Here is a 16,373-nt window from a genome sequence, read left to right as displayed (position 1 = left end):
GTGCGTTTCAATTTGCAATGTTGTTTATATATAACATTCCCTAAAATTACCAAAATCTTGTTTCATTATAGTTTCATCATATTGTGCAAGCTTATGACATTAACAGTATAATTACACCTAGTGACCACTGCTGAAGTAGTTTATAAGTAACAAGCGCTATTCAATCGGCAGCACTTAAAGATATTGGGTCACTTCGACCTACTTTCGACTACCGATTGATAGCTGTAAAGTCGATTAAGCGATCCTTATCAGCGTTAATGCGATTCAATGGACAAAATGTTTAGGGCAGACAGAACGAGTGCTATGGAAACAAAATAAAAGGTCGCTTTACGCTGAAGTAATAAAAGAAAAGACGAGAATCTACCTACGATATTACGTGTTGAAAAAGTAGTAGAGGCAGTCAAACAAGTTGCACAAATGTGGGAGGAAAAGCGTTATCCAGATAATCAAGATCGGCTGCGTGGTAATATTCTCATGCTGCGAGGCATGCGTGTCTATGGGGATCGTATCTAAGGTTACGTTCACACAGTCTTGAGATAAATTCAAAGATGCTATTTTGTAAACACTCTTTTCGTATCTCACTCGAAATATTAAATACTAACTTACTGTTATACTTTATTTTAATGAGTGACCTTTGTTATGACTATTAATTCAATGGTAACTTTCGATGTGGTTGTTACATAATAATTGATCACTAATGCTGTCCACAAAACCTTACGACCATTTCCTTTGAATAGACCTTTTACTGTATAGATTAATTGATAGTCAATTGAATAAGGAAGTGTATTAAGGACAGTGAGCAATTAAATGCGAATTAGCGCTTTATAGCGCATTAACTGGTCCTTAATTAAACGTAACTCACGTTTTCCAAGCGGGGAGTCGGAATCGGATGCACACAAAACGATTCTTCTTTATTTAAGCGTTACTTGCTTTGAATTTACTGTCGGGACGTGCTCACCGAGACTGCGACTGCGGATAGTTTCTAACTTAGTAATCAGCTCTTTGTGGTGTTTTCTTTTAAACGGCTGATACGAACTTCGTGTCTGAGTATTTGATCGATTTGATTGTGTTTTGGTTTGAAATTTTAAATAGAAATTTCAGACGCAGAGGAATGTTTTAAAGTGCACGTGTTATGTTTTATAAACTTTAAATCGATAGGCGAGTTGTAGCTCGTACGAGTATCAATTGGATGAATAGGATTATGTTTGGCTTATTTTTACATTATATTTGTATATATGTTGTACCGTATAATGAGCTGTTATCTATCGTTTAATGATCACAGAAGTTCAAAAAGAGATAATACATTAGATCTTTTTAATAATACATCATGAAATAGTATTCATATTGTGTTAATAATTCATCTCGTGTTCGACGGTGAAGGAAAACATCGTGAGGAATCCTGCATGTGTCTAATTTCAATGAAATTCTGCCGCATGTGTATCCACCAACACGCATTGGAACAGCGTGGGGAATATGCTCTAAACCTTCTTCTCAAAGAGAGAGGTAGCCTTAGCCCAACGGTGGGAAATTTACAGGCTGTTAATGTATGTATGTATTAAATAATTATTATTATCAATAGCAGGTGTACTTGCCAATCTACACATCTATTAAAAAAAATTGTAAGCTGTATTCCAAAAAAAAAAAAAACATTTGATATTCGAAGACATAAATGTCTTTAGATCCTGACAGAGTAAAAGAGAGCTATTCAACGTTGTAAATACCATTGCTCTTATTAAAGACCATAAAAGCGTACGATTTGTAATCGAGCTATGGAAAAAACCTTTAAACTCGGACAGTATTAAAATTACTTTCGATCACGCCATTTAGGCATTACTCTTGTTATACATGCTTATAACTGACTGAAAAAGTTGTGTTAAGTGATATTTGGAATTAAAATTGCTCATTCATATTAATTTATGATTAAGGCTAGCGTGATAAAGGTATTTATGCTAGATTGATTCTTATTTGAATTTTATTTGTTTTACTACGTTCTTTTTATCAAGGCTCATCACTGAATAGAAAAATATAATTTAATCTAGACACGCGGTGGCGTGTCAGCCAAGTTCAAGTAACAGAACTGGCGAGCAGCCCCGTGTGTAATATTACACGAACCATTTGGAGCCACTATTGATCCCCTCATAACTCAAAAACTATTTGACATAAACGTGTCAAATTTGGCTCATATTTTGAGACTTGCGAGATACATATGTGTTCCAAATTTTATAAACGCATCTTAAATGGTTATTTAGATATTAACGTCTAAAAATCGACATATTTTTCACTGACAGACCTATAGATCAAAACTATAACCTACTTCCAGGTGACCTAGAAAGTTCAAGTTTGGCATTCAGGTAGATAATTAGGCCAAAACAAAGGAAAAAATCTGAAACTGGTAATTTTTTATCATTTTATTATAATTTTTCATTTTATTGGGTCTATTAGGAACACTTATATACTTAGTTTCTGTAATAACTGTATAAAAAAAAATAATGTAAGAACCAGCAATCAAAACTTATGACAGCCGGCCTTAATGTGGATTTTAAGGTCTTCACGTGAATATATAATGAGTTGAATACCACCCTTAATTTTTTTTAATCCAAATATTTCCGTTTTAGTACTTATGAGTATAGTCGACTTTCGTATTTATTACGTTATTAACTGACATTTAGCGCACATCAATGGTGCAAAATCATTATACTTTAAAAAGTAATAATAATAGGTATTTCGGTACACGGCGCGCGACGCAACGCCGGAGCTGCGGGATAGAAGCGTTGTGATAAAACCTTGACGCGGACGTGTCCGAGCGAGTGGCAACCGCGCTCATAAGAATTATTCCAATGCCTTCCGATGGAAGCTGCCTAATCTATTCGATTGCATATTATTTGTTTGAGTATACTAGTATACAACAAAAAATATGTTTCGTGAAACTGTAGTAGAGTATGTATACCGTAACTGGAATGATTTAATTATGTACTCTAGTGCTACAAACGGGGATCCTTATTGCTTGGAAGAACAGTATCGAGCAAGCATGCTGATGCTAGCCAAGACAGACCTTAGGCTACAATATATTATCCTAAGTTATAAGAAGAAATTATATTTTATGTAGTTATAAATAAATTTCAGGAGGGACCATTGAACTTGGCACCCATTTAGATCTCACTTCTTTTGTCGTTGAAGTCAACAACCAAGGTATATATCATAATATTGGACTTGGCTCTCATTTTTACATTTATGTTTTTGATGGGATTTTAGTATTACTGAGTATAACTTATTCAAGTATTTTGATTATGTAAATTTAATAATATATACAGATAAAAAAGGTCGAATAAAATATAATGCTATAAATAAATTAAACTAAGATATTATTTATTTTTCTTAGAAATATCTTTATTAAAAATATTATAACTATGACTAATTATTAACGACATAATGATAGTTCTATTTTGTCGTCGTGAACTTTTTTGAGCCAAGTAAGAAGACAAGCAACACTGAGCTTTCGCGTACTTAATTTATACTTACAATTCTGAAATTTAGCTCCAACCCTTAATAAAAGAAAAATTACATGTCCAGTAAAAATTTAACTATTGATTGCATTAAACTACATATAAATCATAAAAATAATTATTTTGAGTACTCGCTATAAGAGAGCAAGGAATGAAATTGAATCGCTATAAGCTTTTAAAGCTTCGAGATACGATTGCAAACATAGACAAAGTTTGAATATAGTTTCCAAGCCGTATCACTAGAAACTATTACAATTTTATTTAGATTATCTTCCATTATAAGCGATTAAGCTACTCAAGATTACTGGAAACTTTATGATCATTTAAGATAAAGCTTTTTGTAATAAGTTGTAATAAACATTTATATGACGTGCGCTATTTATAATTTTTTTCTAATTATTTCTTTTACAAGGTTTACAACAAATCTCTCGTCATACATAGCTATATATATATATTGGGAATATTATTCAGACTGAAGACTGCATGAAATAAGGGCAGGAGGATGATGATATCACACATCGAAAGGCGGCTTGGCAAACGGGCCGCTTGATGGTAAGTGGTCACTACTGCCAATATACATTGGTAATATTAATCATTCCTCATAACACCCACCAATCTCAGGGAACTGATATTTTATGTCCCTTGTACAGTAGTTGTAGTAACGCTGGCTCATTCATTCTTCAAACCGGAACATAGCAATACTAAGTGTTACTGTTTGAAGGAGCATAGACAATGCGTGGAGACCTCCCAGACGAGAGTGCACAGAGCCCTACCCACGAAGAAAATATGCTGAGAATTTGTTGAAAAAATATCTGATGTGCTACTGGCCCGATACTACACGTATACTCAGAACCTTGATATTTGCAGCCTATAAACCACAAGAGTAACGAGACAGTCAATATTAGTACGAAATAAGTACAGAATAATAATATGATTATAGAAAATCCTTATTGTTGATAAAAATTGGATACTAATGACGTGCTCTGTCATCCTAATAAGCTCCAACGCTTAGAGTTTTCCTCTCCCAGAGCTTATTCTATTAGAGAATTTATTATAATTGGCTCGATTCCTTTCTTTAAGCGAGTTTGTGTCCATGACTTTGTTCGCATATATGTAGGGGTTGAAATAAAGTTGTCTGAATTTTGTCTGATGACGAGTCCATTTGCATCATAAAAAAATGGTAGATATGTCGCCAATCACGAGATGATTTAGTTTTATTTACAATTACTTGAACTCAAAATCGAAATATACTTTATTCAAATAGGCTATTATAAGGTCTTTTAATTCGCCATGTTGCTAATTTAATAAGAACTAAAAACAAAGCCGAGAAATATGTTATGCTATTTAAGATCCTCCTATAGTTATACTAGCCTTATTAAGCCATAGCTTAACAATATAAAGTATCCTTGTTCGTTACATTATATATATATTTATTGCTTATACATATATAAGTAAAACAATACTTAGTTGTCCTGCTATAGTACATAATATATACCATAATGTACCTGAACTACAAACAAATAACTGTGCTGCAACTTCAGGTATAAAGTTTAAATATATTCATACCAGGTTTTGTAGTTAATTAGATATATTAAATCTTATTAATTAATTATTAACAAGATGAAAACAACACTGTTCTTAAGGGAAACAAAAATTTTATCCTTAAAATTTTGTTTGGCACCTGAGCCACCACACAATTTTTTTTAAGTAACATCAAGTATTTGTTATGGCGTGTTTCTAAATGAGCATAATAAATTTGAAGGTAGCGTTATAAAATTAATGAAAGATATTGAAAATTTGCGAAAAATATGCGATAAAATTTGTAAAAGTTTTTAGTACGACGCGACGGTCGTAAAACGATCGAGCGACTGCCGCAACGCATTTAGGAGTAATAAAAGCAGACATTCACAATCGTAATTCAAGTTAGAATTTTTTTTAACCCATAAACCACGCGGGTGCCATCTGTTTTGTATATCTGAAGCTTCGAGTCGTTACTGCGCACTTAATGTCTTCGTGTAATCATAAACTCGTTTAAATTGGGTTAAATTATGCAAAGAGTAATATTATTCTTTACTGCATCGTTTTAATTTATTACATCAAGCAGACCACCTGGTGCTTTTAGGAAATACCTAATGTTACTAAAAATGCAAGCTCAAGCTAGGTCGTTTGCTGCAGAAATTAACTTATTTGAAATTAAATATCATACTTTCGACTTTTTGCATCAAAACATAGTATCTAATGATTTATATTTGTATAAAATTTAAAGCTTGACCTACACTACGGACTTGAAGACTGTGATGTCATAGCAAAAGTCGCTTTGTTCGCTACAACGTGCTCTAAAAGTGTACCTACGCCACTTGTAGGTATTATACAACGAACGGGCTTTGATCGCTCGCACGGAATCTCTCCACCGCCTTTTTATGGCTTTTAACCACTTTTAACCTGGAACGGTCAACTCACAACTTTGTACAACGGTCTATTTGGTCACTCGGATTGGTAATTTCTGGGAATTTAAATACTCACAGCAAATACTTTTTCGAATGTAGCACTTTTTTCTTTTAATTTAAAACTTCATACTATACAAAACTTCTCTTCCGATAATTCGTGTGATCATAATTAATTGATCACCGATTGTTACATTGTAACATATAGAAGCAATTAAGTTTATATATAAATATTACAGAAATCGGCAAAACCTCGCATCAATAAATAATTCTCGACGCCATTATCATTGTTATTATCCACAATAGTCAATACTAGCTTATTAGCAGCAAATATTAGCTCACTAATCGACACCAAACGGGGATATTTAAGTACACAAGCCGTGTTGCACGTCCCTATCAACAATTGCTGGCGTGTTGCCAGGCGTCCACATTAAGCCGCATGGTGGCCTGACAAGGACCTGTATTAATAAGCCTCGTAACACTAAATTAACCCACTGATGCACCGATACCACGCCACGTAATATTGCCACCGAATTATGTGGACTATATTGATATTGTATTGCACTAAACTACAACTTACACAGTTCACTTGGAGATGGACAGATTCAAAGCATTCATTATAAAGATTTTTCATTTGAAAAATAAGGTTACGGGACTGCATTTCAGTAGTAACATAATTATGTTCAAATAAATTCAAATGCTATGAAATTCAAACGAATGAATTAAAATACTAACAAAAAAATTCAATTTATATATAATATCTCACAAATAGACTCCTTGAAAGTAAACTAGGAAGAGTAAGCCAGCTTCCCGCAGCTCGGATAAATTTGCCTGTCCCAAGTAATGAGATTTGGAAGTAACTCCAGAGCTGAGCCATAATTTTGGAACGGGTTCGAAGTTTTGAAACGTCACGTGAAATTGAACCAGCTCATGCTGGAAATGATATCATCTGTGATAACTTAGAAAACTTAGCTCAAATAAGATATGTTTTAAGTGAACAACTAGATGGACGAGAAAAAGAGCTAGGCACTTTTATAACTTTGCCAAGAAGGTTTTGCTGTCCGTTACGCTCTCAAATAATAAGAACTTAAAACCACAATGTTTTAAACTAATATTTCCTTGAGATAACTGATTCTTTGACTTAATATTAGCTAGCTAGTAGAAGCTTCAGTCGTAGCATACGCAGGCTAAATCAATTTATAAGCGCATCTCAGAACATGGTACTTGGCATGTTTAACGACACTATAAATATTAATTGACACAGCTTAGTACTAAGGAGCTCGTAAGATATAGTACTAGAAACATTGTGACTCTTATCGGTAACGATATAAGGTTGAGAGTTGTACCATTTCAGAATTGTATTATATATCTGTTAAGGTGTAGTAATTTAGATGCCTTCCGCACATCAATTGATCCCAAGCGGCATTGCGAACGCCTTCAATATTATGATTGTTGATTAACATTCCCGTTTACGTTTGTTGTTAAAGGCGGACTCGTAAATTATTGAATATATTAATTGATTGAACTGATTTTTCATTATTATATATTTTATTTCAAGAAATAATTACCGATATCAATTAACTATTCATGAACCTTAGTAAAAATATTTGTGTCACAATTATTACCATAAAATATTACTTAAAATGAGAACTAGGGTTCTATAGACTTATGAGTAAACTATACTAGTGGGTTGCCCGCGAAAGTTCGCGTTTATCAAAAAAAAATTTTTTAGGAATTTCGAAACCTATGACTGGTTTTGTTTTGATTTCATTTCATTGTAAACTGCAAGTCAGTCATCTACGTTTGACGCCAAAATGATGAAATTTTATTCAAATGAAATTTTTAATGCCAAATAGTATACATTATATCAGTTACAACTGGAGTTTGTCGAACTTTAATTTTGTTCACGTTTTTCATTTTTTTTCTTATACTCTAACCGGCCATCAAAATTAATTCTTTTTTTAAAAATTGTAATCAAGAATCCTGTTTATTTTTCTGCACATCTACGACAGGAATTCTTCAAAATGAGACCATAACCGATTTTTTATGTGTAGCTATTGTCCCATAACCACTGGGACAGAAATCGGCTTACGCTATTAATATATAAGATTGCAACAATTCAATTAATTCTATCTGCACATCGAGTCAAACTAAATATACCTTTTTCAAGCCATGAATGACATTTGTTGGAACGTTTGCATATATAGTACATATACACATAGTCGTCGAAAGAGTCAAAAGTTCTGACTCAAAACAAAAATTCTAAGGAAATAAATCCCTATATGAGGGCAATATTACTATGAATAGTACTATCGCGTGTGGTTGAAATTTGCTTATTTTCATTTGTACATTTAGAACTTTTCAAGTGATATAAATTGCATTGAACTTTAACAAAAGATAGCTGATGTACACCCAATGAAAAATAAAAAAAAACTCAATTATACTAACACTTACCAAGTTTGTCCTGCAGCACGGTCTTGGTGTGGCAGTGGACGAGGCAGAGGAGAAGGAATAGTGCAACGTGAGCCGCCATTCTGCCAGAGCTGATCACGTGCACGCCACCGCGCGCTGACGCCACCGCATGGTGTGCGGTTTCTGCAACGGGTTAAAAACATCAGCAACGACAATTTATGGTTGCCAGAAATCAAACAGAGCTGAGATAGTCCGACGCCTAGAACGTATGAGTCGTGTAATTAAATGCGTACACGAAAACGAAGGAAAACATCGTGAGACAACCTGCATGTAGAAATTTAATGAAATATCTTGAAAATATGCTCAGTAGGAAGATTCCTTTTTACATTTAGGAATACAAAAGCTGATGCATGCATTTTAATGGAATTGGATTTAAGAACAAGTGAAGTTTTTCCATAGATATTTTACTCGACCCACACAAATCGGATTCAGATAGACCCTTCCTAAGAACCAATCCAAACCATAAACAATCATGCGTGGCGGAAGATACTTCGTCCAAGGCATAGGCATCTTACCCTTCAAGTGAATTATAATTCTACGAAGGTAAAAATAAATATAGTAGAGTCTTGACTCTCGTAAAACGGTACTACATTTATTTTGTAACCTAATTTTGATTTAAAAAATCACTAAAAAATTGCCTATTATAATATTATATTTAAGATTATTTATTCTAATAATATTTAGTCACTTATGTAATAAAAAAAAACTTTTTTCTTACGTAATAGTCTTGTTTTCAATACATATGGTTCTGTATAATATAATTAGTTTATATAGCAGTAAATCTTAGTCATAGTTAGTATGTCATAAAGGCACTTAAATTAAATTTAAATATCGGATTATTCATTCTGAATTACAAAGCTATTAGAGAATTTAAAAGAACTAAGTCTCTCCAGCTTGGCACCAGATGAGACGACAATAATTTACTTCGACTTGATAGTTCTCCAAAATCTTTATCTTCCACATAATTTAATATCTAGCGAGAAAAGCCTTGCCAAGTCGTCTCCCGTACTAAATTTCAAAAAGGAATTAACCTGGTCGGCTTGGCCGTCCCGGGGACTGTCGCACGACAGATTTTATTACAGCCATGAATAAATTCCGCCACTGGGAGTTCGCCTCTCACCTCGTAAATTATAACGATGGTTTAAACCATCAACCCGATTTACTGCGATGATTCAACATGTGCCGTTATAAACATATGCGATACACAGCTGGCAATGGATATCGTGTGAAATGAAACGAACGAACTTTAGTCGAACTAATGTTCTTTACATCAGCTTGCATCATAAGATAAGGTATATTTAGTTCACCCCGTCCGTATAACGCTTCAGAACATTTTATCTCTCCTTCTATAAACAGTATCTCAAATATATTATGTCCAACCAATTTATGTTTAGTTCAATGTTTACGATCTCATAATACGAGTAGTTTTCTACACATTTTCACACGTTTTTATGTGTAAGGAGGAGATAAAAAGAAATTGTTATCTACAAAGTAATATTAATATTAGAATTTAAAATCAATTATGCAGATTTTTAAAGATTACATTTATATTAGACTTTAAAATAACATAACATGCCATAACATCTTAATTGTATTTAAATTATTATTTAGTGCATGCTGTGGTCTCCTATAATTGAAGGATCACACAACTTGTAACCCTTATATTGTTTAATTTTAAGAATATGTATTTAGTGTGTACCTTTTGTTGGAGATTCGAGAATTAAATAAATAAATAATTAAATACAAATTCGAAGTCAAAATCTTTATCCAATATAGCAGCATCACTTTTTAGCATTACAGCTTTGTTTGGTTGTCTGAAATCTCCCACCAGTTTGTATCTAAATTTTCCTCAGATCTAAGTTGAACTGACTTAAGAAACTCAGCAGTAACAAAACCCCATTAATATGTTTTAGTTTAAAGGATGAACGAGCCAGCGAACAGGAACACGAAAAAACATCTATGTTTTAATAGTTAGCCTGGAAATTATAAAGAATGATTAATATTTCTTAAAATTCTTCAAAATCTTTAAATGTCTATGGGTCTACCATCAAGTTGTCTATGACGGAGACTAAACAAATGTGCAGGATATTTCATAGTATACAAATGTGAATGCATGCTTAAGTGCACTCTTTATTCCCTCACCATGACCAATTTTTGATTGCCCGACCCGTGGATTGAACGGAAAACTTCAAGTCCTACAGCTATATAACTACTAAAACTACGACACAGAGAAATAAAAATAGCAATGTAATTCAAAATATTGCTTCATTAAATATTGTCTCGTAATATTTCATAATAATATGAAAACAGATTTTCTGAAGTTCCAAGATCTACGTATATCATATGAATGCGATCCAAGCCACTATTCCCGAATAAATACACCGTAGCCCTTCCAGCGGTCGTAAATAAATCAGCTGAAGGAGGTCGGGTGCGGTTATGAGCCAAATTTTTTGTCTCCCGCACATTCGCAATTTAATTCACAGGTGCTCCACGCCGCCGTTTGATTCATGCCTCAATTTATTTGTAATTTATTTTGTTGTTAAGGTCAGGTACGTGAGTAACTTTTATTGCTCTCTGAAATTATGTCAACGGCATTGTAAGATTTAATTTTTGAATATCATATATTTTTATCTTTTGTACTTCCATTTATATAAATGACTATACCATGACTGATCATCAACAAATTGCTTAAATTGTACGATGTCTTACTTTGGGGTGACTTCATTTCGTTATGTAGGACGCCCTAAGGGTTTATTGTCTTCTCCTTGTCATTTCTACATTGTCATAATATCTACAAATGGAAACCACAGATTTCGGACAGTGACTTTATTATTTTGGTTATCATTTTAAAATGTAATATATATTAATAATTACAGTTATTTTATTCCAATGCCAATAAATCATGCTTTTCAGAATTTAAGTAATTATTTAAATTTAAAACAAAAAACGTATTTTTTACAAACAGTAAAATAACTATGATATCCTATCTATATTTACGGAATCACGATAGCAATATTATAGCAAAAGAGAATAAACTTGTACACTATAATGAGTGTACAAGTGGACTATGTTTTCTACCACGAAAAGGCGTTTTAAATTTCAAGAATAATAAAAGTGATGGTGACGAGAATGATGAAAATAAAACAATAATATGTTTGAAACAAATTTTGTCATTCAGGGAAAGCACTTTGTTCTCCAGAATCAATTTCCTACTTTCTACATACGCGTACAATTTAAAACGAATTGCAAAAGTAAATTGAATTGCATACTAAATGTTTATTTATAACTTCTCATTTCATAGAACATACCTCGAAGACAAATAGGTTTTCAATAGCAGAAAGTGTTTATTCCACTGCCTTCGTCCGTCTGTTTATTTGAAGCACAAATGCAATTTCCCTTTATCCGTTCCCCGAGTCTCCATTATGCTAAGACGAAGGTATTCTATATAAAATAGAACTATTAAATTTATTATAAATACGATGAAAATATAACCCAATAAATGCTAAAAAAATAGTTGTAATATTTCTAAACGCAAAAATACAGAGTTTAGTTGGAATATAAGCTTTGAATAAATATTTATTACCATAATATACAATTTATTACTTATACAAATATTGGTAATATTATACAGTTCACTAAATCAATACTTTTTTAGGGTCTGAATGTTAACAAAGGCACGTAACAGTCTAATAAAATAAAGCTAGCAAGTATGATATAGAGATTTAGATAGAAGTGGCCAGTGAATACTACAATAGACCCGGCGCTGGTAGTAGTTTATGGAACAAATGACGCAGAAAACGCATAGACCGCTGTAACCATTTGAAGCTAAAGTGACGACCGGCGCCGGTACTCAGTTCTGAGTTCACAGTAAAACTATATCGTTGATGACAATCATAGTATGAAGCAAGTATACAAGCAATATTGTGACTATTTTTGCAAGCATTTCTCTTCATAACTCGTATTTATTACATATTTAACACAGTGGTATAGTAAAATAAAACTTAAGAAATCCTTAGTAAGTCACAAAGTAGAGACTCGTAGACAAGCAAACAGTAGGCGGTCATCTGAATTAATAAAATATTATAGAATTATGAAATTGAATAGTTTTGTAATATATTTTGAATAAAAATCAATTAATTTCAAAAAACGAATTAATATATAATTAAATATAAACATAATTATTGTAATATTCGTCTAACGATACGAAAATATTTCAACATAGTAAAAGTTTGTGTCGTTACGAAAATGAGAATCAAACACGCCACGCCCTGCCAGAGAGCAGAGATGATGAAACCAGAATCTGAAGACCTTAACACTATTTCTTAATAAGATAAATATTAAATAACAACAACCAAAACAAATATTGATAAACCTTAAACACATGAAGTAAAGATAAACTTGTAACGCCAAGTTTGACTCCGCAAATCAATACATCCTTCCAGGTATAGAGTTGTGTAACACGCGTTTTGAGGAAAAATAGGAATTATATATGTTTATAATTAATATCAGTGAAATTTGTATTAATTGACTTTTATGATGGATATCCCTACAGTAAGTGTAAAAGGTCTACTTAATTTGTTTTTTTGTTTTGGATCGATTTGAATAAAATTCTTAAATGTAGTAATCGTTAGATAAAGGGATAGCATGGCGTCCCATTTAAAAAATTATTAAGCCGTGTGTCTTAGCTAAGGAACTCGGATTCAAATCCGGTTGATCTGAATTTACTTATTTCGTATTTATAATTTTCATTCTAATGGTACAGTGAGGGTTTCATTTTGAATTGTCGAAAACAAAAAGGTTTAATAAGAAAAGGCTTCCCGACAGTGGAATATTTAGGTTTGTTCATTTTATGTAATTATTTCCTCGTAATTAAAATAGCTTAGAATAGTGAAACTTAAGAATACCACGATATTACATGAATCGATATAGAAACTAGAAGAATATTACAGTAGTCCTCTCTTTCAAGTCGTCCTTTTCGACTTTATATACATAACAAAGTTCATTGTTCAATTACCTGTGAACAGAATTTCCAATGTACATTCTTATTCAAGACAAGACCCTAAATTATGAGAGTAAATGTACACTCAACCTCATTTATATGTCAACAAAGTTACTACACTTTTAACTTAATTCCATTAAAATATTTGTTTTTATACATGTGGCTGATCGTACTTGAATAGTTTCTTTATTGACAAAGTAAGTTCAAGTCAACTAGTAAATAATTTTCGGTGGTTAGTTACGAATAATTCTAGACCTATTTAGAGAGATATACCACAGGTTACAGTACATTCGTTTAAAAGCTGTTTTATTATGACACATCATACGAACATTATTGAGTGACAAGTTACGTTTGTCTATGAAAAAATCCAGCATTTAAAAGCAACTTCATTGAAATGTCTAAAACATTTCAAGCTAACGGGACGCGCTTTATGGATTTTGGCTACGCTTCAATAACTTTTCCAATTCAGAGGAAATAAAAACAAAGGACGACGAAGATCGAAAACCGATATTGTTATTTTTGGAATGAGCACACAATGCCGACCGGGCGAACTTTGTCAACATAGAGAATTGGACTAGCCTTAAGGTTGTATTCAGAGAAAATACGGATGACATTTCCACACATAAAGAAAAAGGAAAGTGCACGTTATGTTATATCGCAATGAAAAAGCAAATGGAACTGTCTTTCTTAAACGCCAAGGAAACGTAGCGGTACTCAGGCATTCATCAAAATAACATTAACCTAAGCTATATCGTAAACCTAAAGTTAATTCATGACCGAACTAATCTAAGAAACTGCTATGCCAATTAAAAAACAAACGCCTTACTTTGAATTATGCATTCATAATGAACAATATACATGGATTATTTTTAATAAAATACCATGCGAAATTAAAACGCTTGCTCTTGTAACACGTTTAAAACTACTGCGCTCATTCCATTGTGACAAATCATATATTAATATTATTTTAAGTAAATCATTGTTGATTGACATATATACTTTTTAATTATATAATTACATTGTTGGTGTGGATAATAAATACATATTAAATTCTTATTTCAAATATAAAGCCAGTAAAAACGCAGGGCACGGTTAGTCTTATAATACGTTGGATATATTCTTAGGGTTTTCGTTAGAATATTCACAGCTGGCTGATCTTCATTGATTTCAAGAGATACTGAGCCGCGTCCAAGTTCTAGTCGTTATAAGACCATGAATAGATTATATATTCATAGATCATGGATAGATATTGATATTCACTTTGATTTGATCTCATGAAATATTGCTCGCTCAAGTTCTGTTGCTGAACACCAGTTACCTGGTGGTAGTTGTTTGTGCAAGCCCGTCTGGGTAGGTACCACCTAGATATCAGATATACTGCCAAACAACAGTATTGTTGTGTTTCGGCTAGAAGGGTGAGTAAGCCAGTGTATATTAACTACAGGCACAATGGACATAACATATTAGTTCCCAAGGTTGTTGGTGCATTGGCGATGTAAGGTATGGTTAATAATTCTTACAGTGCCAGTGTCTATGTATATTCTGTGAGTGAGCCAATGTAACTTTTACATGCACAGAGGAGTTAGGGGAAGAGACATTTTATTTTCCATAATTGGTAGCACATTAGCGATATAATAGTTCACTTTTCTTATGCTGTCCATGTCTATGAGCAGTGGTTACCACTTACCATCAGGTGGTCCATTTGCCTACACGTCTACAAATGTTATAAAAAATAGTACTAATAACCTACTAACAACTTAAATTAAACACAATAAACCTTTATCGAAATTGAAACAATTATTTTTAAGTTTTTTTTTAATTTATTTCATATAAATAGGTACCTATATTACATACATACATACATATATATGTTGTCTGTTACAGGTAAACAAAACTCAATTTCACTTCAATAGTAGATGCATTCAATAACAAAAAGCCGTCTATAAACTGATAGACGAGTTTATTTTAGAAGTTCTCGTGCATGCTTCCTCTTGTACAAGGCTTACAGTGCGTCTGTTAAAGTTAGCAAATGTCCGGTTTCAACCTATTTTCGTACAATTTATTTCTGTCTGAGTATGTTGTGAAACTTGACTCACTTTTATTGGTGAGTTTTTAGGATGTGGCTTCTGAGGTACTGGATTCAAGTCCTGGGGCGGGTCAACTAAAAGTTATTGGTTTCATTTCCAGGATTTTTTTGTAGCATTTCGAATTTTGGTACGACGTGCCTTGAAAGAAAGCACCTAATGTGGTCGTCGTAAGTTCGTCCAGTGGCAGAATTCTCTCTCATCGTTTTGAATTATTATAAATCGGATTATGACGAGCACCTTTGCTAGCGCAGACATTTACACCATAATATTTATCTCATCGCAAAATATTCATAACATACGTTGCTATGGAAATATTTATAATTTTCCGCCACATAAAACAACAAAATCAATCCAAAGTTCTATAATAAATATTGTCAAATTCAACATTAAAATTTGTTTAAAATTTGGGACAGCGATAAACTCATTCACATACATCACTATGAGCTAAAACCGCAGTTTTAAAACAATTGTCGTGATTGCAAAGAATAACATTATCAATGGAAACCACGGAGTTGGAAATTTACAATTGCGAGAATAAACGTACACAACGACAATATCACACAAATTCGTTATAATTCGTATTTTAAGTATTCAATCTCTACTAATTTTATAAATGCGAATGGTATTTTTATTTAAATCGCTTATTTTTATTACCGAGCAAAGGTTCAGTACAACTGTTATATAGAGGCTATTAATGCTGAGGAGAGGAAGTTTAAACACCATCATCATCATTGTTGTCAGCAGCCAGACGTCATTCGATGTTGAATAAGCGCTTCTTCTGTTCTGTCACTACTCATGCCCTCTAGTAGTCTCTAGTTAGACGACCTACTTTTCTGCGACTCGTTATTGGACCTCATTCGATCGCCAC

At 32.8% G+C, this 16,373-nt stretch overlaps 1 protein-coding gene across 1 annotated transcript in view; it reads right to left on the bottom strand.

The window, feature by feature from the left end:
- Positions 1–16,373, bottom strand: part of Side-ii (sidestep II) — a 394,183-nt gene that overhangs the window by 304,392 nt on the left and 73,418 nt on the right. Inside the window, exon 2 of the mRNA XM_026633535.2 lies at positions 8,402–8,542. Coding sequence (XP_026489320.1) covers positions 8,402–8,480 — 79 coding nt within the window. The 5' untranslated portion in view covers positions 8,481–8,542. The remainder of the gene's footprint in view (positions 1–8,401; positions 8,543–16,373) is intronic.

This window comes from Vanessa tameamea, chromosome 4 (assembly GCF_037043105.1).
Source record: "Vanessa tameamea isolate UH-Manoa-2023 chromosome 4, ilVanTame1 primary haplotype, whole genome shotgun sequence".
Lineage (NCBI taxonomy): Eukaryota > Metazoa > Arthropoda > Insecta > Lepidoptera > Nymphalidae > Vanessa > Vanessa tameamea.
Note: the sequence above shows the minus strand (reverse complement) of the source record. Positions and strands in the feature narration are given on the sequence as shown.